We start from the raw sequence: 26,175 nt of genomic DNA, 5'->3' as shown, positions 1-26,175 counted from the left end.
AATATAGATTTCTGTATACATAGAATATTATATATGAACCTCACAGTAATCACAAACCAGATACCTATAGTAAGTAAACAAATAAGAGGAAAGAAATCAAACATATCACTAAAGAAAGCCATCAAACTACAAGGGAAGAGAGTGAGAGAGGAAGAAAGGAACAGAGAATAACTACTAAAACACCTAGGGAAAAAAAGGTAACAAAATGGCAATAAAAACATATTTATCAATAGCTACTTTAAACGTTAATGGACTAAATGCTTCAATCAAAAGGCATAAGGTGGCCAATTGGATTAAAAAAACAAGATCTATATATATGCTGCATCCAAGAGACACACTTCAGACCTAAAGACACTCACAAACTTAAAGTGAAAGGATGGAAAAAGATACTCCATGCAAGTGTCAATGAAAAGAAAGCTGGGTAGCAATACTTATATCAGAGAAAATAGACTTTAAAACCAAAACTGTATCAAGAGACAAAGAAGGGCACTACACAATAATAAAGGGAACAATCCAACAAGAGGATATAACACTTGTAAATATCTATGCACTCAATATAGGAGCACCTAAATATATAAAGTAATTATTAACAGACATAAAAGGAGAAATAGTAACACAGCAATAGTAGGGGACTTAAACACTCCACTTACACCAATGGATAGATCATCCAAACAGAAGACCAATACGGAAACATTAGAAACATTGGCCTTAAACAACACATTAGACCAGATGGACTTCGAAGACATATATAGAACATTTCATCCCAAACCCCAGAATACACATTCTTTTCAAATGCACATGGAACATTCTCCACAATTAATCTCATATTAGGCCACAAAGCAAGTCTCAATAAATTTAAGAAGATCAAAATAATAACAAGCATCTTTTGTGACCACAAAGGTATGAAACTAGAAATCAACTAGAGGAAGAAAGTCAGAAAAGCCACAAAAATGTGGAGATTAAACAAAATGCTACTGAACAATGATTGGGTTAATGAAGAAATCAAAGGAAAAATCAAAAATTACCTGGAGACAAATGAAAATGAAAATATAACATGCCAAAATCTATAGGATACAACAAAAGCAGTTCTAAGGGGAAATTTATAGCAATTCAGGCCTACTTCAACAAACAAGAAAAATCCCAAATAAACAATATAACAGTTTCCCTAAAGGAACTGGAAAAAGAAGAACAAACAAAGCCCAAAATCAGCAGAAGGAAGGAAATAATGAAAATCAGAGCAGAAATAAATGAAATAGAGACTAAAAAAAACAATAGAAAAAAATTAATGAAACCAACACTTGGTTCTTTGAAAAGATAAACAAAATTGACAAATCTTTAGCTAGATTCACCAAGAAAAAAAGAGAGAAGGCTCAGATAAATAAAATCAGAAATGAAAGAGGAGAAATTACAAGGGACACCTCAGAAATACAAAAGATTATAAGAGAATACTATGAAAAGCTATATGCCAACAAATTGGATAATCTAGAAGAAATGGATAAATTCGTAGAATCGTACAACCTTCCAAAACTGGATCAAGAGGAAGTAGAGAATTTGAATAGACCAATAACCAGTAAGGAGGTTGAAACAGTAATCAAAAATCTCCCAAAAAATAAAAGTCCAGGACCAGATGGCTTCCCTGGTGAATTCCAGCAAACATTCAAAGAAGACTTAATACCTATCCTTCTCAAACTGTTCCAAAAATTGAAGAGGAGGGGAGGCTTCCTAACTCATTCTATGAAGCCAACATTATCCGGATACCAAAAACAGACAAGGACAACACAAAAAAAGAAAATTACAAGCCAGTATCAGTGATGAACATCAATGCAAAAATCTTCAACAAAATCAAATAGTAAATCGAATACAACAATACATTAAAAATATCATACATCATGATCAAGTGGGGTTTACTCCAGGGATGCAGGAATGGTTCAACACCCACAAATCAATCAACATGATACACCACATTAACAAAATGAAGAATAAATAACACAGGATCATCTCAATAGAAGCAGAGAAAGCATTTGACAAGATACAGCATCCATTTTATGATAAAAACTCTAAATAAAATGGGTATAGAAGGAAAATATCTCAACAAAATAAAGGCTATATACGAGAAACCCACAGCTAATATCATTCTCAATGGAGAAAAACTGAAAGCTATCCCTTTAAGAACAGAAACCAGACAAGGATGCCTGCTTTCACCACTCTCATTTAACATAGCAGTGGAAGTCCTAGCCAGAGCAATCAGGCAAGAAAAATAAATAAAAGGGGTCCAAATTGGAAAAGAAGACATGAAACCATCACTATTTGCAGACGACATGATTTTACATACAGAAAACCCTAAAGAATCCACTAAAAAATTTTTAGAAATGATAAATGAGTACAGTCAAGTCACAGCATACAAAATCAACATACAAAAATCAGTTGCGTTTCTATACACTAACAATGAAGTAGCAGAAAGAGAAATTAAGAATACAATCCCATTTATAATTGCAAGAAAAAGAATAAAATACCTAGGAATAAACTTAACCAAAGAGGTGAAAGAGCTGTATACAAAAAACTATAAAACATGGTTGAAAGAAATTAAAGACGATGCAAAGAAATGGAAACATATTACGTGTTCTTGGATTGGAAGAATTAACATAGTTAAAATGTCCATACTTCCTAAAGTAATCTATAGAGTCAACGCAATCCCTATCAAAGTTCCAACAACATTTTTCACAGTTGTAGAACAAAGAATCCTAAAAATCACATGGAACAACAAAAGACCCCGAATAGCCAAAGGAATCCTGAGGAAAAAGAACAAAGCTGGAGGTATCATACACACTCCCTGATTTCAAAATATACTACAAAGCAATAGTAACCAAAACAGCCTGGTACTGGCACAAAAACAGACACACAGATCAATGGAACAGAATCGAGAGCCCAGAAATAAACCCATACATATATGGACAGCTAATTTTTGACAAGAGAGCCAAAAGCATATAATGGAGAAAGGAGAGTCTCTTCAATAAATGGTGCTGGGAAAACTGGACAGCCACATGCAAAAGAATGAAAGTAGATCATTATCTTACACCATGCACAAAAATCTACTCAAAATGGATTAAAGACTTGAATGTAAGACCTGAAACCATGAAACATGTAGAAGAAAGCATAGGCAATACACTCCTTGACATTGGTCCTAGTAGCATATTTTCAAGTACTATGTCTATCAGGCAAGGGAAACAAAAGAAAAAATAAACAAATGGGACTACATCAAACTAAAGCTTCTGCACAGCAAAGGAAACCATCAACAAAACGAAAAGACAACCTAACAAGTGGGAGAAGATATTTGCAAACCATATATCAGATAAGGGGTTAATATCCAAAATACACAAAGAGCTCATACATCTCAACAACAAAAAAACCAACAACCCAATTAAAACATGGGCAAAAGATCTGAACAGAGATTTCTCCAAAGAAGATATACAGACGGCCAACAGGCGCATGAAAAGATGTTCAACATCATTAGCTATCAGGGAAATGCAAATCAAAACTACAATGAGATATCACCTCACTCTGGTCAGAACGGCTATAATTAACAAGACAGGAAACAACAAGTGTTGAAGAGAGTGTAGAGAGAAGGGAATCCTTGTATATTTCTAGTGGGAGTGCAAACTGGTGCAGCCACTAGGGAAAGCAGTATGGAGTTTCCTCAGAAAATTAAGAATGGATCTTCCATATGATCTAGCTATTCTACTGCTGGGTATTTATCCAAAGAACTTGAAAACACAAATGCATAAAGATACACACACTCTTATGTTCATTGCAGCATTATTCACAACAGCCAAGACTTGGAAGCAACCTAGGTGCCCATCAAGGGATGAATGGATAAAGAAGGTGTTGTATATATACACAATGGAATACTACTCAGCCATAAGAAATGAGGAAATCAGGCCATTTGTGACAACACCGATGGACCCTGAGGGTTTTATGCTAAATGAAATAAGTCAGAGGGAGAAAGTCAAATACCATATGATCTCACTCAAAAGTAGAAGATAAAAACAACAACAAATGAACACAGAGCAACAGAGATTGGACTGGTGATTACCAAGAGGGGAAGCGGGGAGGGAGGAGGGTGAAAGAAGGTTGATTAGGCACACATGTATGTTGATGGATTATAATCAGTTTTTGGGTGGTGAACATGATGTAATCTACACAGAATTCGAAATATGTTATGATGTACACCTTAAAGTTATATAATGTTATCCAATGTTACCGCAATAAAAAAATAAAAATAAATTAAAACAATAATCTTGAATAAAGAGTTGTCAGTATTCCTCAAGCCCCTCATAGGTAGAGATATTATTCTCTACCAGACATTACTGTCATCATTAATTAGCCCTCACTCTTAATAAGTTTACAAACTAGGAGGGTAATCATCTCAGAAATAAAGACTGAGGAACAAAGACCTGGTGACAGTGCTACAAAAGATAGCATGAGGAAGCAAAGGATGAACTGTCAGTAAATGATGCAAACAGGAGTTGCAGATCAGAAAAGGGAACAAGCACTGTAGGATGGGCCAGAGAACTGAGCTAAGCCTTGAAGAACGAATCATTTGGATTTACACTGGCAAGAGAGATTAATCTGCTCATGGAGCAGTGGACCTGCCAGAGCCAGGAGGTACACAAGCTGCCTGTCCACAGCACAGCCAGGGATTCACGCTGTCAGATGCTCTACCAACTCTCTCACAAACAGTGTTCGATTCATACAAATGCAAAGGAAAACAACCTCATTGACATTGCTGTCGTTAGATCAGACAGTGAGTAATTAGATAAACTGATATACTGGAGGCAGTGAAATTTAAAAATAACTAGAATGTCCAAGTATAAAGAAAACTGAGAGGAAAAAAAAGAGAGGTAGGCCCATGTACTTATTGTAGTTGGGACACATTTGTTTTGCTTATTCCTGTGAGTCCTGGGGTGAGAAAATGTGGTAAATTCAAAAGAAGCAGGGTCATATACACACAGCGGGTGCTTTCTCACAGCCAAAACCAGGCTAAGCTAAGGAGTCTTGTTGGTTTACGTGCCTGGCTGCCACATAAAACTATTCAAAGATGCTCCCTTCACCTACCAATTATTCAATCCCTCTCTCATTCACTTTTGAGGTTTTAGAAAGTGAAGCTCACCTTCCTATAAATAAGGGAACCGTTGGATCCCTAGGCTCTGCAAGGGCTGGACGACTGCCAAAACATTTCTCAAAACTTATACTAAAACAGGGGCTGGCCCCGTGGCCGAGTGGTTAGGTTCGCGCGCTCCGCTGCAGGCGGCCCAGTGTTTCGTTGGTTCGAATCCTGGGCGCGGACATGGCACTGCTCATCGGACCACGCTGAGGCGGCGTCCCACATGCCACAACTAGAAGAACCCACAACGAAGAATGCACAACTATGTACCGGGGGGCTTTGGGGAGAAAAAAGGAAAAAAATAAAATCTTTAAAAAAAAAAAAAAAACTTATACTAAAACAAGAAGCAAACATGATGAAAATGAGTCCCCAAAGATCAGGATTTGTGCAGTTAAGGATCATGTTCCTGCACTCAGAACGTGCAGCACTGTGGAGTCATGTTTCCTTCTTCAAAATAAAGCCGGGCTTTTTCCGGCACATGAAACTCTCCCTTCCATCCCACTGTCTGCTAAAGGTCCCCACACAGCAGGAGCAGCAGCAGGGGAGGCAGAGGCCACATCATGCCCCACATAAGCAAGTGCTGCAGGAAAAAGAAGCTTTCTTTTAAGCTGGAATTTTAAAATTCCAGAGGGACTGAAAGATTAAGGGAGAAATGAAGGGAGACAGGAGAGAGTCACAGCTAGTGAGGAGCTAGGGAAGCATGAGTGAGAAAGGAGGGTCAGTCGGGGAGGACAAGAAAGCGGAAGGGGAGGAGAGACCAAAAGGAAGCGGAGGCCAATGGGAGAAGCTCAAGAACTGAAGGAGAGAGAATGAGAAGTGTCACAGGACATCCATGTTGACAAGGACCTGTAGATTGATGTCATTTTACACATCCGTGCCATCCGTCTCATCTCCTTATGTCTTTCTTCCACAAAGGCTTTTTGTAGAATTTAAAATTTTTATCAATCAAATCTATCTCCTTCTCACATACGCAGGTGTATGGTGAAAAACAACATCCGTATGACTTTTCAAAACAACTGAGTTTAACATTTTTACTTTGACCATTGTCTGGAACAACAACAAATATTTATTTAAGAAGTTTCCATCTCTTTACTAATCACGTAAGGTTTTTAAACTTTTACTTTCAAAACAGCAACATCAACTTCATCGTTAAGTCTGATAAACTTAAAGTCTTAAGGGATTATTGAAGAGGCCCTCTATTACCGAAATGTGGAGGGCCATTTCAGTTCATCCCTGGGCCTCCTAGTCTTTTCCTCCTTCCTCTCAACTCCTGCCTACCTTCACCTATAGCCATTCCATAAGCAAATTCTCTTGGATCCACCTTCAATATATATCCAGGATCTTCCACTTCTCACCACCATGGCTGCCACACTACTCAATCACCAGTCTGGGCCTGGACTCTCACAACGGCCCCCGAAGCCCACTCTTGACTCAGCAGCCAGAGTGCTACCCATTGGCAGATGGAGTCACTCCTCTGCTCAGAATCAGCTCACACAGAGAAAGCAGCAAGGTGCTGACCAGGGGTCCACAGGCCGCACCTGATTTGCCCCCTGTAGTACCCCCTCCCCCATAATCCATCTCTCCTACCACTCCCCCCTCCATATACATACACTCCTGTCTATTTCTTTTTTTTTTTTAAAGATTTTATTTTTTTCTGTTTTCTCCCCAAAGCCCCCCAGTACACAGCTGTATATTCTTCGTTGTGGGTCCTTCTAGTTGTGGCATGTGAGATGCTGCCTCAGCGTGGTTTGATGAGCAGTGCCATGTCCGCACCCAGGATTCGAACCAACGAAACACTGGGCCGCCTGCAGCAGAGCGCGCGAACTTAACCACTCGGCCACGGGGCCAGCCCCCTGTCTATTTCTTGAACATGCCAGGCCTGCTTTCACCTTAGCGCCCAGAAATCCCTGATATCCAAAAGGCCCGCCTCCTCACTTCCCTAAGGTCTCTGCTCAAATGGTACTTCCGAGACCTCTCCTGAGCCCCCTTACACAGGCAGCACAGCGTCCCTGTGCAGGTTATTCCTGTCCTCTTACTGTGGTTTATTTTCCTCAGCATGTGTACTACCACTTGACAGACAGTGATTTACTGGTGGCCTCCCATCTTAAAACATAAGCCTTGTGAGAAGGGATGCCAGCCTTCATCTTAATTTCATTCAACCTAAAGGGCAAATGTCAAGTGGTAATACTCATTTTGAAGACTGTATTTGCAAAGGCACAAGAAATCTATAAGTCTTCTACAGCAATACATGGGTTTGCAAATCTGTATTTGTGGGTACATTTCTATCTCTGCACCTTCTTTAATGGGCCATAATGATAGAATGAATATGTAAGATCCACTGTATTTATTTAATCAGGTCTATGCTTCCTGCTTTTGACTAATGTCCTTCAGCAGCTTGGGGAATCCTGCTAGTACTCAAAATAAAAACAAGTCACCAGCCCCACTCTAGGTTACATATCAAATGGTTTCAACATGCTTATATCCTAAAACAGGGAGGTATCAAAAGCTAGCTTGCACCAAAAACAAACCAACCAACCAAAACTAACTTTTTTTAAGAGTAACTATCAATTTCTTCTCTCTTTCCATGAAACCTGGAAAATCTTTCCCATTATCTATGGAACCTAAGCTTAGTAAAATCAAGTCTTTATGTATAATTATGAAGCTTAAAGGCTCCTTCCCTTGAGTGATGGATGCCATGGGCAGTCTGTACACATGACTGAACCTTTGGAATGGGCCTCTTTTCCCCCGAGTAGCAGGGAAGTGACACAGTGAGAAGCAAACACCTCAATGACCCAGACCACAAGGCAAACTCCCATCCGAGCTCACCACTTCATCCTCGGTCCAGCACTTTTCAATCAGCTTGGGCACAGGCTTCTTTACCAGGCGCTGCAGGGCTTTGCCAGCATCATAACTGCTTTCGTGTAGCTAAAACAACAACAATAATTTTAGTTAGTTAATTGCACCAAATAACAGAACTGGAAGCAAATCAATAAAAGGAAAGCCCTGCATTTACTCTCTCTTATAGAAGAATCATGAGATGGGCATACAGATTCAGAATCATTTTAGTCAGCATGATAACTTGTTCTCATCCAGCTACTTCCCCAGTTCCACCTATTCTGGGAGAGGGAGATAGGTAAAGGTAGAGAACATTTTAGCAATAGTAGAAATAGGATTAAGAATAACAATAACAAACATGAATTAACATCTGGCCTGGAACAGTGTTAAGCACATTCCATGTATTCATTATCTTCCTTAATCCTCTGAGGAAGGTCTTCCTTCCCTCATATAATCTTATGAGGTAGGAACTACGGTCACCTCATTTTATGAATGAGGAAACTGAGGCATAGAAAGGTCAAGTAAAGGTGTTCACCACACTAAGCCAGTAGGCGGTGGAGTCATGACTCAAATCCAGCCAACGTGACCCCCACTCTTCTCCCATTGTCCCCAAAGTGGCCTAAAGACATGCTAGATTATGTTCTTTCCCTTTAGCATTTCTTAAGGCTTTCAAATGTAGTAATTTCATTAAAGAAACTAATTCTGTAACAGTATACTAACTTCTCAGGACACACAAATAAAGATGCTGGTTTATCTACACATTCCTTTTAGGATCAAACTTCTCTCTTGTCAATGCTAATGAACTTTTTTCACTCCACATCCTTTTTAACCCTGGGCAGTGCCTGGTACCACTGACCCCTCTTTATCTTGCAAAGATACGCCTGCCTTGGCTTCTGTGACCCCATACACTCCTAGTTCCTGAATCTCAACTTGCAGACAATGGAGAGAAACAGCAGGTAGAGAGATCCTCTTGCTCAATCTACTTCCCCAGACTGTGCCTATCCCTCTAAAATTCTCACTGGAAATCTGCCTTTCATTTAAAAATCTACTTCTCTGACACAGCAATCTGTTTTGGCTAAGACTTGTATCTCCAGTGCCTAACACAGGCTGTAGCATAAGGTGACATAACACAAATACTTGTTACATTAATACATAAATGCCTTCAACTACTGTCCCTAAGTAGGCTTGACCCAAAGCTAAATCTTGGTTTATTCAGATTCAGTCAGCCTATGTTGACAGAGTGCCTCTTTCGTTCGGCAGCGTATGAGACCCTGGAGAGATGGCAGTGAACAAAATAGGCAGAGGATCCCTGTTCTCGTGGAGCAGACGTTCTGATTTTCTCACCTGTGCTTCAATCTCTTATTTGAACAATTCACCAGCATTTGCTGAAGACCCAGTCAAATAAGCTAGCCCTGGTGGCCCAGTGGTTAAGATTTGGCATTCTCACGGTCACGGTCCAGGTTCATTTCCCAGTTAGGGAACCAAGTACACCACCCATTTGTGGGTTGTCATACTGTGACAGCTGCGTGTTGCTGTGATACTGACAGCTATGCTACCAGTATTTCAAATACCAGCAGGGTCACCCACGATGGATGGGTTTCAGTGGAGCTTCCATACTAGACAGACTAGGAAGAAGGACCTGGCCACCCACTTTTCAAAAAACTAGCCATGAAAACCCTATGAATAGCAGCAGAGCACTGTCTGATATAGCCCAGGAAAGTGAGAGGGTGGTGCAAAAAGACTGGGCAGGGTTCCACTCTGCTGGACACAGGGTAGCTAGGAGTCGGAACTGACTCAACAGCACTAACAACAACAACAACAACAACAGTACAAAAACAGTTTAAATAAGGTACAAACCTTAGTAACTCAGTTTTTATTTGCAGGAAACTCACAAACTCGTGGGGATATGTTGCGGGGATACGAGACACACAAGATGACAAAATCAAACAGGGTGTAGTAATTACTTTCACCTAGATGTAGGCAAAGAGCTACAGACGCACAAGAGGAGAGACCCCTGTGTTTCTTCTGTTTAATAGAAGATTCCAAAACAGGCGTACAAATTGCCTTCCTAGCAACTGCTGTAGCCCCAGGGCTGGGGATACAGTAAGCCTGCGATAAATATTTGTTGAATGAAATAAACACTTGAAACATACACAGCAAGTCTCTCTTCTCATCAACTGCTATTGGAAGGGGTATCACAAATACCCATTTTCATTGCGCATTCAGCAAAACAGAAAGCACTGAAAATCTAAATTTTCTGAGGAGTCTCACAGTTTAAAGGATCCCAATTTATTTTAAATCCAGACTGTCAAAGGAAGTCCAAGCTATATGTTCATTATAACAATAAGTCAACTACTTTAAAACAAAACAAAACACCTACAACAATGATCAATGTTGAATTCTGCTTTGATGGTGGCACAGTGTGTTGGAGGTGTGGGGGAAGGTTATGTGATAAATATGAATACCTCATATTAACTTACGTATTTTTATGACATTCATCATTAGACTTTAAAAAATAAAACAGTATACTATAAATACTATACTAAATAAATATACTAAATACTAAAATACTATAATTTGCAAATGTTTGAAAACTGTCCAATTTAGTCTTCTTTCAGAAGCATAAAGAGATTTTAAAAATAAAATTAGATTTTCACACTTTGCCTAATACCCAGAACAAATAGATATTTGCCAAGTTCTATAACATAATGAGAGTCTATAATGAGAGCTTAACAACATGGATTGGAATTGAATAAAAGGAAAAATTGCATGCCTACTTTTTTAAAAGCATACATTTTAGTGATAATCTGAAATCAATTCAAGATGATCAAACCATAAATTCTTAATAAAAAGCTCATGATAAATTAACATTTTATAAGAGATAATTGTAGTATATCCAATAATTACACGGAGAGTGATGAAAAACTATGGACTTTGGAGCCAGATTATCTGGATTCCAATTCTAGCTCTACTACTTAGTAGGTGTGTGACCTTGGGCAAGCTACTTAACCTCTTTGAGTCTCAATTTTGTCATCTTTAAAAATGAGCATAAGAATTTCTACCTTTTACGGCTCTTGTGAAGATAACAGTAGAAAATACATGTAAATTACTTAGACCTGTACCTGGCACATAGTATGCTAAATTAAAGTGCTGGCTATTTATTTTTAAAAGGAAAGAGAAAAAAAACAAAGGAAGCAGTCTCTACTCAATTTTCTAGATTAAGAGTAGCCTTTCCAGAGATAGAAAAAAAATTGTTAAACTATAAACAAAAGCACTTGCGTTTCACATAATTACTCATGTTAATAATTTATGAAATTTGATTAAAACTCTGGTATAGTACACAGAAAAAAATTAAAATTTTTAAATCTCATATGACTACTAACAGGAAATTACTCATAAGAACATATAGCCCATTCCAGAAGTGAATTGCTGAGTGAACGAAGTTAAATCAAAGGTCATTAATCCCTATGACATTCCTGCCTTCTGGTGAACCAAGGAGAGCTTTAAATAATAGCTGGAAGAAATGTTTTGAATAACTTGTTGAACTTGTTGTGGTTGGTTGGTTTATTAGAGAGGCTGGCTACGGCCTGCACGATGCCCCTCAGTTAAAATTTCTAGTGAGGTGCTTATTAGAGAAAGAGGCACTTTCCCCTAAACACATCTCAGCATTCACACTTCCTTCACAAATCTTCATCTCAGATCACACTTTCCCCTGAAGAAGCTGCTGCAATTCCTTCTGCTACTCTGTTCTCTAAATAACAGGTAATTTCCTTCTTTCATTTGATCCATTGTCTGCCTGTCCTCTTAAAATACTCACATTCCTACTACTCAGCCATAAAAAAAGACAAAATCGCCCCATTTGCAACAACACGGATAGACCTTGAGGGTATGATGTTAAGCGAAACAAGCCAGACAAAGGAAGACAAACACTGTATGATTTCACTCATATGTGGAAGATTAACACACGGACAAGAGAATCGTTTAGTGGTTACCAGAGGTGAAGGGGGTTGGGGAGTGGGCACAACAGGTGAAGGGGCCCCTGCATATGGTGACTGACAAAAAAATAATGTACAACAAATTTCACAATGTTATAAACTATGCTGACCTCAATAAAATTTTTAAAAAATATTCCTATATCTGATCTTTCCATGCTATTTCCCCAATAAATATTTAGAGCGTCTACTTCTCCCACTCCTATACAAAGAAACATCTGAAAAGGAGAAGGTGTGGGACTATTTACCCAGAGCGATGAAACATCTATTGAACAAATGAAGTCGGGATATTCTTGTGCTGCCATCAGTCATTCATGAAGGCTAGTACAAAAGCTGAGTCAAGGGGCTGGTCTGGCATGCCCTCTTCCCAGGGAACCAAAAGAAACCTTTCTAAATAGCCATCTTCTTCTTAATGTTATATTTATTTCCACTTTCCAGGAATCTTGTCTGAGAAAATTCTGAGAGCTTTACAGCTCTGAAGTAATACTGTAATCATATTTTATTAAAGATATACTTTTAATATACTAAAAGTTGTTACGGCCCACATAGATTCACAAGAATAAAGATTATCTTCTGAGCACTTTGGGAAAAATCGCTGGAGTTCAGGACATTCTTCATTCCTTCCCCAAGTATTTCTTGAATGCTAAGCTGTGCCACACACTTTTCTAGGTGCTAGGGACAGACACAGCTGTGACTAAGACAGATAACAGACTTCAGAAATTTGTAGGGCTGAGAATGGTGTAACTTGTGAGAATCAGTTTAAAGTGTGACGCTTCCACCTAAACGTCATCTCCAAACTCTAAGGTTCTAGAAAGTTGGGTTCTACCTTCTTTGCTCGATATATCATGCATAAATAAGCCCTTCTTAAAAGAGGGTTGTTTTCTAGATGATTATGAAGAGCTATTTTCTTCAGATTGGGGCCAAAATAATAATTTTGACGAAGAGCTAAACTGGGTTTTTCAACTCAGAGTTGGTAAATTTACCAAGGGTTATCTTAAATTGTCATTAAAAACATTCCCCTCTAATATAGCACCAAGCTCTGAAGGACTGAAATAATTTCATCCTGTGAAAAACATTACGCGGGTTTCAAATTTTAAACACCTGATCATAACAACACACATACATCTATATAGTCCATAAATTCAGTGCAGGCTTCATAATATTGCTAAGGTAAAAGGCCTTTTAACGTGAACAAGATTTTCTATCATTTCCCTAGAGAAAACTGTTCAAAGAAATTGCAAGAAGATAGGGTGGGGAGGGACCCCAAATATCTTATAGCTTTATTTTGTAGCTTTGGGAAAACAATTAAAGCAACAGAAGCAAGCCTTTCTGTCTGTTTTACAGCCAAGTCAGGCTGGCAAAATCTGGGATTAAATGCAATTTTAATGTAGAGTATAGAGAACTGTACCATTTTGGAGCTCCTGGGAAAAGATCAGTGCAAAAACCAGGGATGGAGATATAGCATCTTTACTGAATCAGCTTCCAATCTTCACAAGCTATTGTGGGAGAAGCACTTAGATCTGACACTATCCCCATCAGCCTGTCAGCCACCAAAGCAGGATGTCATTCAGCAGAAACCACTGTTTTCAAGTTCATCATCACAGGGTGTGTGTCTGTGCATGTTTAATCCAATGATCAGGGAAGCATGTACTATCTATCTGCCGCTTCCAGGTCACTGAACTCCAAGTCTGCACTTCCACACAAATAAAACCCGTCTTCCCCTAAACCACAGGTCAATATCTGGGGAATCTGATAACAAAATAGTGATTCTTCACCAATCCACTAGCCTTTTGAGTCACTCCATCATGGAACTATCCCTGTTTTGCTGTTTTCTAGCAGTCTGTCATCTGGTTCCCTGGGCTTGCTCCACAGAATCCTCAGTTTGTGCTCCTTCTTTCGTTTTTGGTTTGTTCATTATGAAAGAGCAAACGGGGACTATTCTCCTATTAGGTATCCAGTCCTGCTCCACCACGCCTTCTGGCGCCCATGAGATACAAAGTGCGATGTCCCAGCCTCATAGGCAGGCTGCTCACACCACATTCTCTCTGCCTCCTATTCATTCAGCAGAGTCACTGAGCAACTCCTTAGGCCAGATACTGTGCTAGCAATGATCATCATGAGTGAATTAGCAGAGTGGACTTGGTAGGTGATTTTGGTGCTAAAAACAACAGCATCTTCTGAGTAACAAATTCCTGGTTTGGTTCGAATGTAACAAAAGTAACCGCTACAGTGAATCACACAGAGCCAAAAGACACTGTGCTATGTATGCCTGGACACACTGAGCCAGCTGTACACAAAGCTCTGACTCCAGGTGCTCAGGGCCCCTTCTACATAAACCATCCACAGTCAATGCCTTCTGTAGCCTAGGGAACACAGCATAGGATTTGAAGTAGGAGACAAATTCTTGTTACCAGCTTTTGTCACAAACCAGCTGAGTTGAGGGTTTCATCTATCAAACAGGCCTAACACTACCATCCTTCAACTGTGTGAAAGGACAATGGAAAGCATTAAATGAGACACAATGTAACAAGATACTCTGAAATGTCAAAGAGCTATAAACTATATGGTGGTATCATCATGGGGAGTATTATTTTAGGTAGATGGCTCTTACCTAAGACTATTCAAACCACCAGAGGCTCAACAGAGCCTATATTGTAGAGTGCTGGTGACTACACACCCTCAGTTGTCCTGTTACACCCTCTGATCTCTGTGATTAGTAGAAAGGATCATGCCACAAGAAGAAAAACACATTTCTGCATAATCGCCCAAGTTAAATCTGCTACTCTCACTGTACCTGACAAATCACTCCCTGCTTATTACTTTCTATAATTTAATATATATAAGTGCTTTACTGGCAAGCTTCTCGAAAGAATAAATAATACTTAATGACTGCCTACAGTTTAATTAACTCATGATTGAACTTCCCATGGATTGCTATAAACACTAAATTATATCCTTCCTCAATGCTGCCATGGATGGAAATCCTGTTTCAAGGTCTAACTCTCTTGTGTAAACAATTCTGAAATTTCAGCAAATCTGTACATTGTACAGAGAGGTGAGAGAATCAACTAAATGCCTGGTTATAAAGTGTGTTATTTTATAGAGCAAGGACAAGGTCCTAATTTAAATAAGATTGAACATGTGCACAAGTCCGAACACCTCATTTATATTACAGCAATCATTAAACATCTCAGAATCTCAGGCAATCTTATTAGCATAAACTCTGCGTATTACCACAAGGTTTCAAGTTTCTACTGTGGCTTCTCATCTTAGCTGCCATTTTCTGTCTGCATGATGTTGCAAATAAATTTTCCTTTTGGCATGGCTCAGCTGTCAGGCACCTCTGTTCTATAATGAACCCATGAATTACATCTCCCTGCTCTGACATCTCTGGTCTCACACATCAAAATATTGTTTTTCAATTATAATTTATAACTTAATTTAAATGTCTCTTTACTGTGACCTTTTTAGATCAAATGGCATTGCATCCAGCAGTTTCTACTACACAAAAGCATCCTTTTGCAATCATAGCCATTTTAATAACTGTGGAAAAAGTCTGAGTTAGACTGCATTCACACGAAATATTAAATAATTGCAGTCCGTTAAGAACATTAGATTTCAAAGTCTTTTGCTTTGCAAAATACACTGTTTACTTGCAAGAAATTGCCAAAATAACTTAGGAAAAAACCTGGGGTTTGGAGGAAATCTTAAAATTCTTCATGTAGTTTAAATTATTTCAACCATTAACATAAATGAGAAAGATCTTGCGAAAATCTGTCCAAGACAAAACTTGAAAATTTTTTTCTCATAATTCACAGATTTCAATATATTTTCATTCATATTTTTACCACCAGTGACCTAGTACCAAGCACAAAATATGATACATATATACATTTAAAAACCAGAATTAAAACCAAAAGCACAATGTTTATTTTCGTTTGGCTACTGTCACTCCAAATAATGTTACTTAAGCCCTAGAGAGGCTAAATCTGTCTAAATATTCTTATGGGAGCACATTTTAGACATAATGAATGGCAAAGACACAGAATTTAACTACTGAGAGTAAGGGTTGAGGGAAAAAAGCCAGTTAATTTTCAGAAGGAAATATACAGTCACTGAACTAACCCTCCCTCCAACACTCTCTGAATAACTACAATGTTCCAGGAATTGTGCCCGTTCCTGGAGTCACACAAGAGAAAGGAGGGCGACCCAACATTTGTTGAGCATCGCATGTGCTTAGGAACTGCAATAGGTCTTTAGGGTTTTATGGTTTCACCATTCCTCACGTCACTCTTCTGGCAACAGCACTAAAAATGAAGAAACAAAACGGAGAGGCTCAGTATCTTGCTCAAGGCCACTTCCCTCACAAGCAGCAGAGCAAGGGTCTAGCACAAACCCAGATTCTAGGAAGAAGTCTGAGACTGAGTCCTCGCCAGACATCTATGCCTGAGCGATGTGGTGGCTACGATGGGCTCAGGGACTCCCCAGCTGCAATGACAGCAAGCACACTGTCTTTTCTTCACTTGAGGGTAGGGGTGGGCAGGCAGAAGGAGGGAACGAGCAGCTCAGAAAAGAGGAAATACACACTCATAAATAAAATAACAAAATAAATGCTATCACAAAACACACACAGTGCCAATGAACACTGACTGGGGTGACATGTACTCTGCCTTGAAAAACTAAGATGACTTCACAGAATAGATTTTGAAAATCAGCAGTTAGTATAATATGATTAGCCTTGCCTATACTTAATAAAGAGCAACAACCAAATTAAAAACACTATTCTAGGAACAAGTGAAAACAGACAGTAATATGTCTAAGTAACATCTCACTTATAACTGAATTTCCATGGCTGACACAGCATTGCCATATTCCTCATTCACAATTAGTTCCCACATAATATTGTGTATGGAAATTAGATCACCACCTCCTGGCTATGGTGTTTTTAAAGGTATTCTAAACCCACACAACAGGAGCCTCAACCAGCAAGGTGATCAGCAAGAAAAAGTAACTATCAAATGCAGGCACTTCTGTTGAGATCAGTAAACTATTTTTAAAATACAGAACAAACCAAGATCTGAATGTCTCAGCCATTTCTGACCATCTGTCTATTTTGAGGCTCTAATCTGACACTGTCTTCACAAACACAAACACCTGGAAAGAAGAACCCGAGGAGGTCCTGAGACCAAAGTTACCATTTTGGGAGTTCTGCAGAGTTGAAGTCTAAACAGGATAGGGTTCCTGGCTCTGGCTTTGATTGAAATTCTAACTCTGCCACTAGCTGTGTGATAAGAGACAAATTAATTATCTTTCTAAATCTCAGTTTTCTCAGCTGCAGAAAGGGAGAATATACAATTTATTTTGGAGGACTATTTAGGATGACATAAGATATGTGGTAACATATCTCAGCATGATTCCTAGAGCATAGGAAATGTGCAATTAAGGACAGCTGGCTAAAAAGGGATGGAAGTGATGACTGTCACGGGAAACAGTACTGCTGCTAAGGAAAGTGAAGAAGCTTCAGAGCCCCAAAAGAAAGAATGTGACTCTACAATACACACAAGACAGGATGAAAGATGGGACTGAGAAGGGAAATAACAGAGAACCTGGTGATTTGTTGGGAACCTAGAGAAATGCTGAGTTCAGGGAAACCAGGAAACTCAGGAGAGCTCCCAGGCTGTGCTGGGAGGAGCAGCAGCCTGGGAAAGGGGGGAGGGGATGCCTCCTCTGCATAGCAGTGTGGCCTGCGATTTCTTCATCTGCAACAGAGAGGTAGGTCACATTGGGAACTTCCAGTTTTTCACATTTCTCCTCTTTATAAAGATTTTTTTTAAAGCAAAATACTAAAGAATACTCTAAAAAGAAAAAAAAGGATAAATAAATTGTAATAATATTAATACACTCATTTAGCAAAATAAAGAATATAATCACTGAACTAAGCCAAAGTGCCCAGCCAGGCTTTGCTTATACCTTAGGGGTTAAGGTTAGTGTCTTTAAATTTTCAGATCTCTGCAAAAGCTGGAATAGCATATGCCACAGGTCTTGAAACGGAATTATGGATAGTTATCATCTACACATCTACATCTGTTAATATGAATATAACATTGCTTCTTAGAAACAAAATCTTTCCTCTTGCTTTTTGTGTGTGAGTGTGGGCACAGGACACAGAGAACGCAAAGCTGTCGTGGACTTAAGCTGCTGGCCAAGTGTTCCTAAGGGGAGGGGTTACCTCCTTAGAACTCAGCAAACCAATCAGCTAATGAAAAGACTCAGCTTTATGATGTAGAATGAGTGTAACTCTGGCCACAGAGAGAAAAACGACTGGCAGATTCATGAATCTACTTTGTTTATGCTACTTTTCTGAATGATAATTATTTGTCAGTTTAGAAAGACCTATGTCAGGCCACAAGTGGAAATTAAAACACTTTTTTTCACTTACTCCTAGTATCCTCACAGTCTTGAAAAGAGAAAAACAATAAATAAGGCTCTAAACTAGAGGGTAACAGAAAAAACATGGTTCTATCCATCTCACGCAGGCACTAGTGAACTTAGTCATAAATGCCAAACTAAACTAGAAAGTACATGTGAAAGGGAAGCTATGGGTCAATTTTAGCCGGATTCCTTCAGACAGTTAATTTAAAAAAATAAATAAAAACAAAAAGCTCAAGAGCAGCTGCATCAGTATTAAGAGAAAAATATTTACAGAAACTGCTTTAAATCCTACTCAGTAGAATTTAGGTGCAGAAATAACTGCTTCCAATCCATGGGGCTCAGCAAACTTAACCTCAGTGATTTCTGACATGTAATTTTTGGTTATATAAACAATAGTACACGTACTCTTTTTGGTCATGATGATAAAGTAATGGAACAGAAAACCAGAAGGCATACACCGAAGCATGTGCAACTCCAGAGTTGGGAAATCTGAGTGACTGCTCTTTCATGAGGATATATTAGCCAAATCAGAGCTAGTGACTAAGAAATAAGGAAAAAGGCCCTGGGCAGTCACAGTAATGCACTCAAGCAATGGCCCTGGACAATCAAGAAGCCCCTCACTCTGGGCCTTAGATACTTAGCTTCCTCATAATTCTAGCTTTCCCAGTCCAGCAATGCATCTCAAAAGAACAAATCAGAAAGACTGTGTGGTACCAAAACAGAAAACTGGCATAAAAAAACTGACTACAAAAGACGCAAAAACTTGGCAAACGATTACGCAAACCTAAAATGTCAAATAGTTGCACACAATCTTGTCTGATGGCCACCAGTAACAATGACTCAGAGGCATAAAGGGAGACTTGATATGAGAACACACGAAAATGTATACCTCGGGGCCAGCCCGGTGGCCGAGCGGTTAAATTCGCACACTCTGCTTCGGCAGCCCAGGGTTTCGCCAGTTCGAATCCTGGGCATGGACATGGCACCGCTCGTCAAGCCATGCTGAGGCAGCATCCCACATGCCACAACTACAAGGACCCACAACTAAAAATACACAACTATGTACCGAGGGGGCTTTGGGAGAAAAAGGAAAAATAAAATCTTTAAAAACAAAACAAAAACAACGTATACCTCATTTCTGAAATGGAAAAAAAAAAAAAAAGAAAAGGAGGGACATTAAGAGCCAACTTTCCTAAAAATGCTTGGATAACTGGTACTCCAAAGTACTGGAATGAGCTGGAATACACGGTCCAACAAATACTGTGAGCAGGGAGAAGGCAGGTCAACCAACATGCACAGCAGGAGGAAGGGCAAGGGTGGGCAGTCAGTGCAGTTATCTAAGAAGCCCAGCAAGGGACTGGCTGTGGAGGAACATCAGCCTCCTGGAGAAGACGGCTGGCGAGGGCAAGAGAGCTTGTTAGAGTCTGGCAAGGCTGGGCTCAGGGCAGGGCTGTAAAATTAGAAACCGGAAAAGATGGCAGAGACTTACAAGAGCAATGACTTGAAGGGTAGCCAGAGCTTACTCCAGGCCGTCTCAGAGATCAAGCCTACAAGCACCCTAAGACCTCGCCCCTGAGGTCCCCTGAGGAGCAGATGCCCTCCCTATTCTATCAGGCTCAGGTTAGGCTGGGGCAGCCTGGGTTTAGAGCTGTGTGGGTCGGGAGTAGAGCTGAGAAAGAAATACTCAGCCATCTGACAGGTCAGAATAAACGGAAAAAACCTCAATACCGGTTGATGTGGTAGTCATACGTGACAATTCTATTATCTAAATAAATGTTCTTTGTACAAAGCAAGCCAAATACAATGCATTATATACTAATACAAATATTATAGTATTTTATAAATCAAACGTCCTCAGATGTTACAGAAATATCAGTCACTACTAGAAATTTTTATATTCTCAGTATCAGAAAGTCTATACTTAAATCTAAATAAATCATAACTGATAGAAAAGGTTAGGAAATAAAAATAATAAACTATTACCAAAAAAATTAAAAATAAGTACTATATTTATTTAGTAACAAGTTACCTAATAGTACACCCAACTGTGGCAGGCTGAAAAATGACCATCTGAAGATATCCAGATCAAATCCCTGGAACATATGATTGTGACCTTATTTGGAAAAAGGGTCTTTGCAGATGTGATTAAGGATCTTGAGATGAGGAGAGAATTCTAGATTATCCAGGTGGGCCCTATATCCTTAAGCATCCTTATAAAAGAGAGGCGGCGGTAAAACACAGACGTGAGAAGATGCAGACACACAGGGGTAAGGCAATGTGGAGACAGCAGAGAATGCTATGGCTGCAAACCATGGAATGCCAGCAGCCACCAGGCTGGAACAAGCAAGGAACGATTCTCCTCCTATGGAGCTGGAGGCAGCAGGGCCCGGATGACATCTTGACGTCAAACTTCTGGCCTGCAGAACTGGGAGAGAACAAATTTCCAGTGTTTTAACACCAAGTTTGTGGTAATTTGTTATGACAGCCAAAGGAAACGAATACACCAAGCTCCAAATTTTGAGGGTAAAAAAATTTATCTAGGAGAGCTATAAAAAAGTATCCTGAAGTATACTTCAAAATTAGTATAGGGAAAAATACAAATTAGGACAAACATTATAAATTTTATTATATGTGAGCCCAAAAAACTCACAGGCCTACTTTGTTCTAAGATTAAATACTTACTTAGATTATCGACACTTTCATCAAATGGCCTCCCAAAAGAGCAGGGACTCAATCATGTTTATTACTGAATAAATAAACAAATGAATGATTTTAAAGCTCTTCTTAAATGTAAAAAGGCTAAGGGCTTTTATCCTGATTTGCTAAACACTTATTGTGTTAATATTAGTGCTTAATATAGGTTCAAAGATGGTAAAATCCTAACTGATAGATGTTAAGAAGACATTTTTCAAAATACCACATAAATCTCAAAACATTGAGATTTACCCGTCTTCAGCACGGAAAAAAATTATCTGAGAAAAAAGTTTCTTAAATTAGTAAAAGAACTCTCTAACTTTTGCCAAACAAAAGTAAAAGCTGAATCACATTCTTCAGTTCCTACCAAGAACCTAGGAGAAAGGATGCAGCTGCCTGGACAGGCTGCAGCATAAAGGATTTTTAACTGGCTGGACAGCAAAGCCCCAAAATCGCAGATTCACTGGACATTTCAAGAAGGCTGCTATGAGGTACTGGCCTCAATTCTACCCTGTTCTTAGTTTAAATTATTACGTATATAAATATATGACAGAGTGTGGCTATTAATCTGTAGGTGACAACTATACTTAACTTCATAGAATTATTATGAAGACTAATTCACTCATAAAACGCACTTTAAACTTCTGCCTAACATATAAGCACTCAACAAATAAATTTTAAATTATTGTTGTTAATATAATTGTTGTTATTAATGACATCAGGAAGCTGACCAACAGTTGATACCTAATAAAATTAAAATAACAGTAATAAACTTAAGGTCCTATGCCTGGTTCAAAAATCAGTCAAAAAAACTGAGGGTGACAGAGAAATGGCTTAGCAAAGGCAAATATACAAAGAAAAATGAAACAAAACAAGACAAAAGTGAATGTGATGAAGGCACATTCATAAATGCTTAGACTGCATTAGGAAGATGAACTTTAGGATAACTGAGGTGGCATCTCCTTGCCGCTTCATGCGGATCAGATCTGGGGAATATGCTTTAGTGCAGGTGCTGCATTTTAAAGACAAACAGACAAAGCTGACCAGGAGGGGAAATAAAATGGTTTTATATAAAAATGGTTAATACTACACCATGGATGAAGCTTGAAATCTTTACCCTCAGTAAAAGAAGGGCGTTACAAAAGACTATATATTGTATAACTCCATTTATATGAAATGTCCACAATAGGCAAATCCTAGAGATGCAAGGTAAAATAGTGGTTGGCTAGGAGTGGGGAGAGGGAGAAATGAGGAGTGACTACTAATGAGTACAACTTTCTCTTTGGGGTGACGAACATGTTCTAAAATTGATTGTGGTGATGGTTGCACAAATCTGTGAATATACTAAAAACCATTAATTGTATACTTTTTTTTTTTTTGAGGAAGATTAGCCCTGAGCTAACATCCACTGCCAATCCTCCTCTTTTTGCTGAGGAAGACTGGCCCTGAGCTAACATCCGTGCCCATCTTCCTCTGCTTTATATGTGGGACACCTACCAGAGCATGGCTTGATCAGCCGTGCCGTGTATGCACGCAGGATCCCAACCGGCGAACCCTGGGCCGCCGAAGCAGAACATGCACACTTAACCACTGCACCACCGGGCCGGCCCCAACTCTACACTTTAAATGGGTGAAATATACAATATGTGAATTATATCTCAAAAAGCTATTATACAAAAAAAGAGAGAAAAGAAAAGAAAGAAAGGAATGACTAAAGAAATCTGAGAGTTGTTCACATGGAAAAGCAAAGTGGGGCCACAACTGTGAAGAGATGCATCAGGAGCACAGCAAATGAGAAGAACTTACAGCAGGATTTTTCTGTTAAAATTATCAAAACTGAAATCACTGCCTAAGTAACGAAGGTGCCATTCCCAGAGGGTGTTAATATAAGTGGCCTTTTATCTCCCCATCCACCCCTGAGAGACTTTGATAATGCTCTCTGCCATATTTAAGGGAAAGAAAAGAACAGGGCATAAAGTTCAACTTTAAGTAAAGCTACAGATTATCTAAAAAGGAACAAAATGTTAAAGCATTAAATTAAAAAAATCTTCCTCATCTAAATGAGACAAAATGAACAAATCACATAATTTGTGTTAAAAGTATTGTTGCCTGGAACTTTCGAACAGAAGTGAATTTAGGAAGCTCTCAGCCTAAAGGGAGCCACACTGGTAAATTTCTAAACACTTAATTTTCAAAACTAAAGTTCAAAATGTTTCTAATTGGTCAAAGTACAATAAATAAAAACTCAAATTTATATATTATTCTTCTGATAATCCGTTGAAAAGGCCCTGGTTATACCAGAAAACCACAAGTGGATATATGCTATAATTAACAATACAGCACACAGTAGACTCCAATATCCTGGTATAGCATAAATAAAACACGAGCAAAGGGGCTTGTCAAGATTGATTTATATAAAGTGCTGTTCTAAACTTTATTGGATTTCCATAATAAGAAATCACATAACCTATCAACTCTTCCTATTACTCTTTTCAACAAATCAGAACCCTGAGAAAAAAACCACCACCATCCTACAACCATTTAATATTGACTAATCTGAATGGAGAAATAGTAAAACGAGAAGAATTTAAGTAAAGGGTGTGGGTGTGGAACGAATGTCAGAAGAATCCTGATCATATGCTTTAGACAAACTGTGATAAAAGGGCCTCCTGACAATGCCTATTTGGGAGCTGGGAAATACTCGACATTCATTTCAGTCCTATGTATTGCAAAGCTAATCCAGGACCAGATGCTTTAGTGAAGCCTATTTATGATGAACTAACAGGAAATCTCTGACAGAAATTCTATAGACTTAATATTTTAGAATGAAAGAGAGAAAGATGAAAATGATCCTTAGAGTAGCCTTAGCTGCATACTCTGCTGTGCCAACCTTTGATTACCAAGTTCTGGGTGATCAAATGTGATTTAGACTTAAACCTGATTTATTTATTCGATCATTCAACAAATATTTAGTGCCTCTCTACCATATATGAGGCATCGGGCTATGGCTCAGAAAACAAAGATGATTAATACTCAATGGTTAACAAATAGTGATATTTATAGATCAGAGATAAAAAACTAACTATTGGAAGCCTTGAATCCTTTGTTGAAGGATATGTGGGTATGCATAAATAAATAAGCAAACAAATATATACTCTCTTGAATATGTAAAAAGCTTAATCTAAATGTCTAATAGCCATCCATATTTCAGGGAATAAAACTGTCCAGGCAGAGATGAAATTTTTGCTGCATGATTATAAATTTTACTTATACCTGGTGAGCATATATACATTTAATGTTAGTGAGAGAAAGTAAACGTAAAAATGCAAATAAGCTTCTGAGAAAAAGAATTTTAATTTTATTAGGAAATGAGAAACATACCTGCACCCAAAGAATGAAACTCAATATCAATTTAATAAAACTCAGCAAGACATTTTCTAGAAAACCTCAGTCTCAAACTATAGGGCTCTGCTGCAGTTTCTAAGGAAAAACATAAAGGCCTATTTTGTAAAAGGCCAAATAAACGCAAGCACTTAAAGGTGGCTGAATTAATCCCATTAGACTAATATGGGCCATCTATATGTCATGCAGCATCATGTTTACAAATTACAGGTTAAATGTAATGTGTACAGATGAGCCTAATAAAAACTGTATATGAAGTAACGCATACCTGGAACAGTACACACACAAATAGATCTTCCAGAGGGAGCACCAGTGCTTTGTCATATTTTAACATAATATTATTTAATGTAAAATAAATTATAAGCAAAACAACTTTACATTTATAGGTGTTCACAATTTAAAGTATTAAAATATAACAAAACATATCTTTGCTGACATACATTAAGGAATATGTCCATTGTCATCATGGACACCTGCCTCTTTCAATGAGAGAGGCCAACATGTTTATTACATCTTCTTCCTCTACATCAGTACAAAACTGTTCTTTACATAAGTAGTAAAAAGATAAAAAATCCATTTTAACATGAATGAGCAAACAAAAAACAACTGTGTATCTAACTATTCTGCAAGTTCATCACTGGACCAAAAGTAGTAAGACACATTGCCATGAAAATAAGATACTTATATATTAACTCCTTCTGAGATTCTCCAATGAGAGTTCTGCTATTAAGAATGTATACATGTAGTTCAAGTTTTATACAACCTGAGAACCATCTGCATTAAATTAAAATGGACTAAACACCCCAAATAAAAGGTAGAGCTTGCCAGACTGGATAAAAAAGTAAGACACAACTAAAGAACTAATATATACAAGAGATACACTTTAAGTAAAAAGAAAAAGCAAGATTCAAAGTAAGAAGGTGGAATAAGATACATCATATAGACAACAAGCATAAGAAAGCTAGAGCAGTTGTATTAACATCAGACAAAACTGAGTTCAAGACAAATAATATTACTAGACACAAAGAAGGTTACACCAAGAAGGTAAAAGCGTCAACACATGGAGAAAGAGAAATACTGTAAATGTTCATGCGCCTAACGATACAACTTCCAAGCATATGAAGCAAAAACTAACAGAACCAAAAGGAGAAATAACCAAATCCACAATCATAGTTGAAGACTTTAATACATCTCTCTTAGTAACTGACAATACAATCAGATAAAAGAATTAGTAGGATATAGAAGATCTGAATAATGAAATCAAACACTTTAAAGAAACTAACAATTATATAATAGTACACCCAATAAGTGCAGAATATAAATTCACAAGTGCACATAGAACATGCACCATTAGAAATCAAATGCTGAGCTAAGAAACAAGTCTCAGTGGATTTCAAAAGACTGAACTCTTACTGGGTACTCTCTGATGACAACAGAAGTAAATTAGAAATCAATAAGATTCAAAAACAACAAAAAAGAGAGAACAATCTCAAGTATCTTGTAATTAAGCAATCTAATTCTAAATAATGCATGGGTCAAAGAAGAAATCATACAAAAAATTTTTAAAATATTTTTAACTGAATGATAACGAAAAAACAACAAATCAAAATTTGTGATAAAACCTGTTATCCAAGATCCCACTCTAGGAAGCTAGGGGAA

The 26,175-nt window shown here is 38.3% G+C and overlaps 1 protein-coding gene across 13 annotated transcripts in view; it reads right to left on the bottom strand.

The window, feature by feature from the left end:
* RERE (arginine-glutamic acid dipeptide repeats) overlaps positions 1-26,175 on the bottom strand; it is a 402,826-nt gene that overhangs the window by 95,328 nt on the left and 281,323 nt on the right. For all 13 annotated transcript variants that reach the window (XM_070610911.1, XM_070610920.1, XM_070610914.1 and 10 more), the window contains one exon: positions 7,988-8,086. In XM_070610911.1, the coding sequence (XP_070467012.1) occupies positions 7,988-8,086 (99 nt within the window). The remainder of the gene's footprint in view (positions 1-7,987; positions 8,087-26,175) is intronic.

This window comes from Equus przewalskii, chromosome 2 (genome assembly GCF_037783145.1).
Source record: "Equus przewalskii isolate Varuska chromosome 2, EquPr2, whole genome shotgun sequence".
Lineage (NCBI taxonomy): Eukaryota > Metazoa > Chordata > Mammalia > Perissodactyla > Equidae > Equus > Equus przewalskii.
Note: the sequence above shows the minus strand (reverse complement) of the source record. Positions and strands in the feature narration are given on the sequence as shown.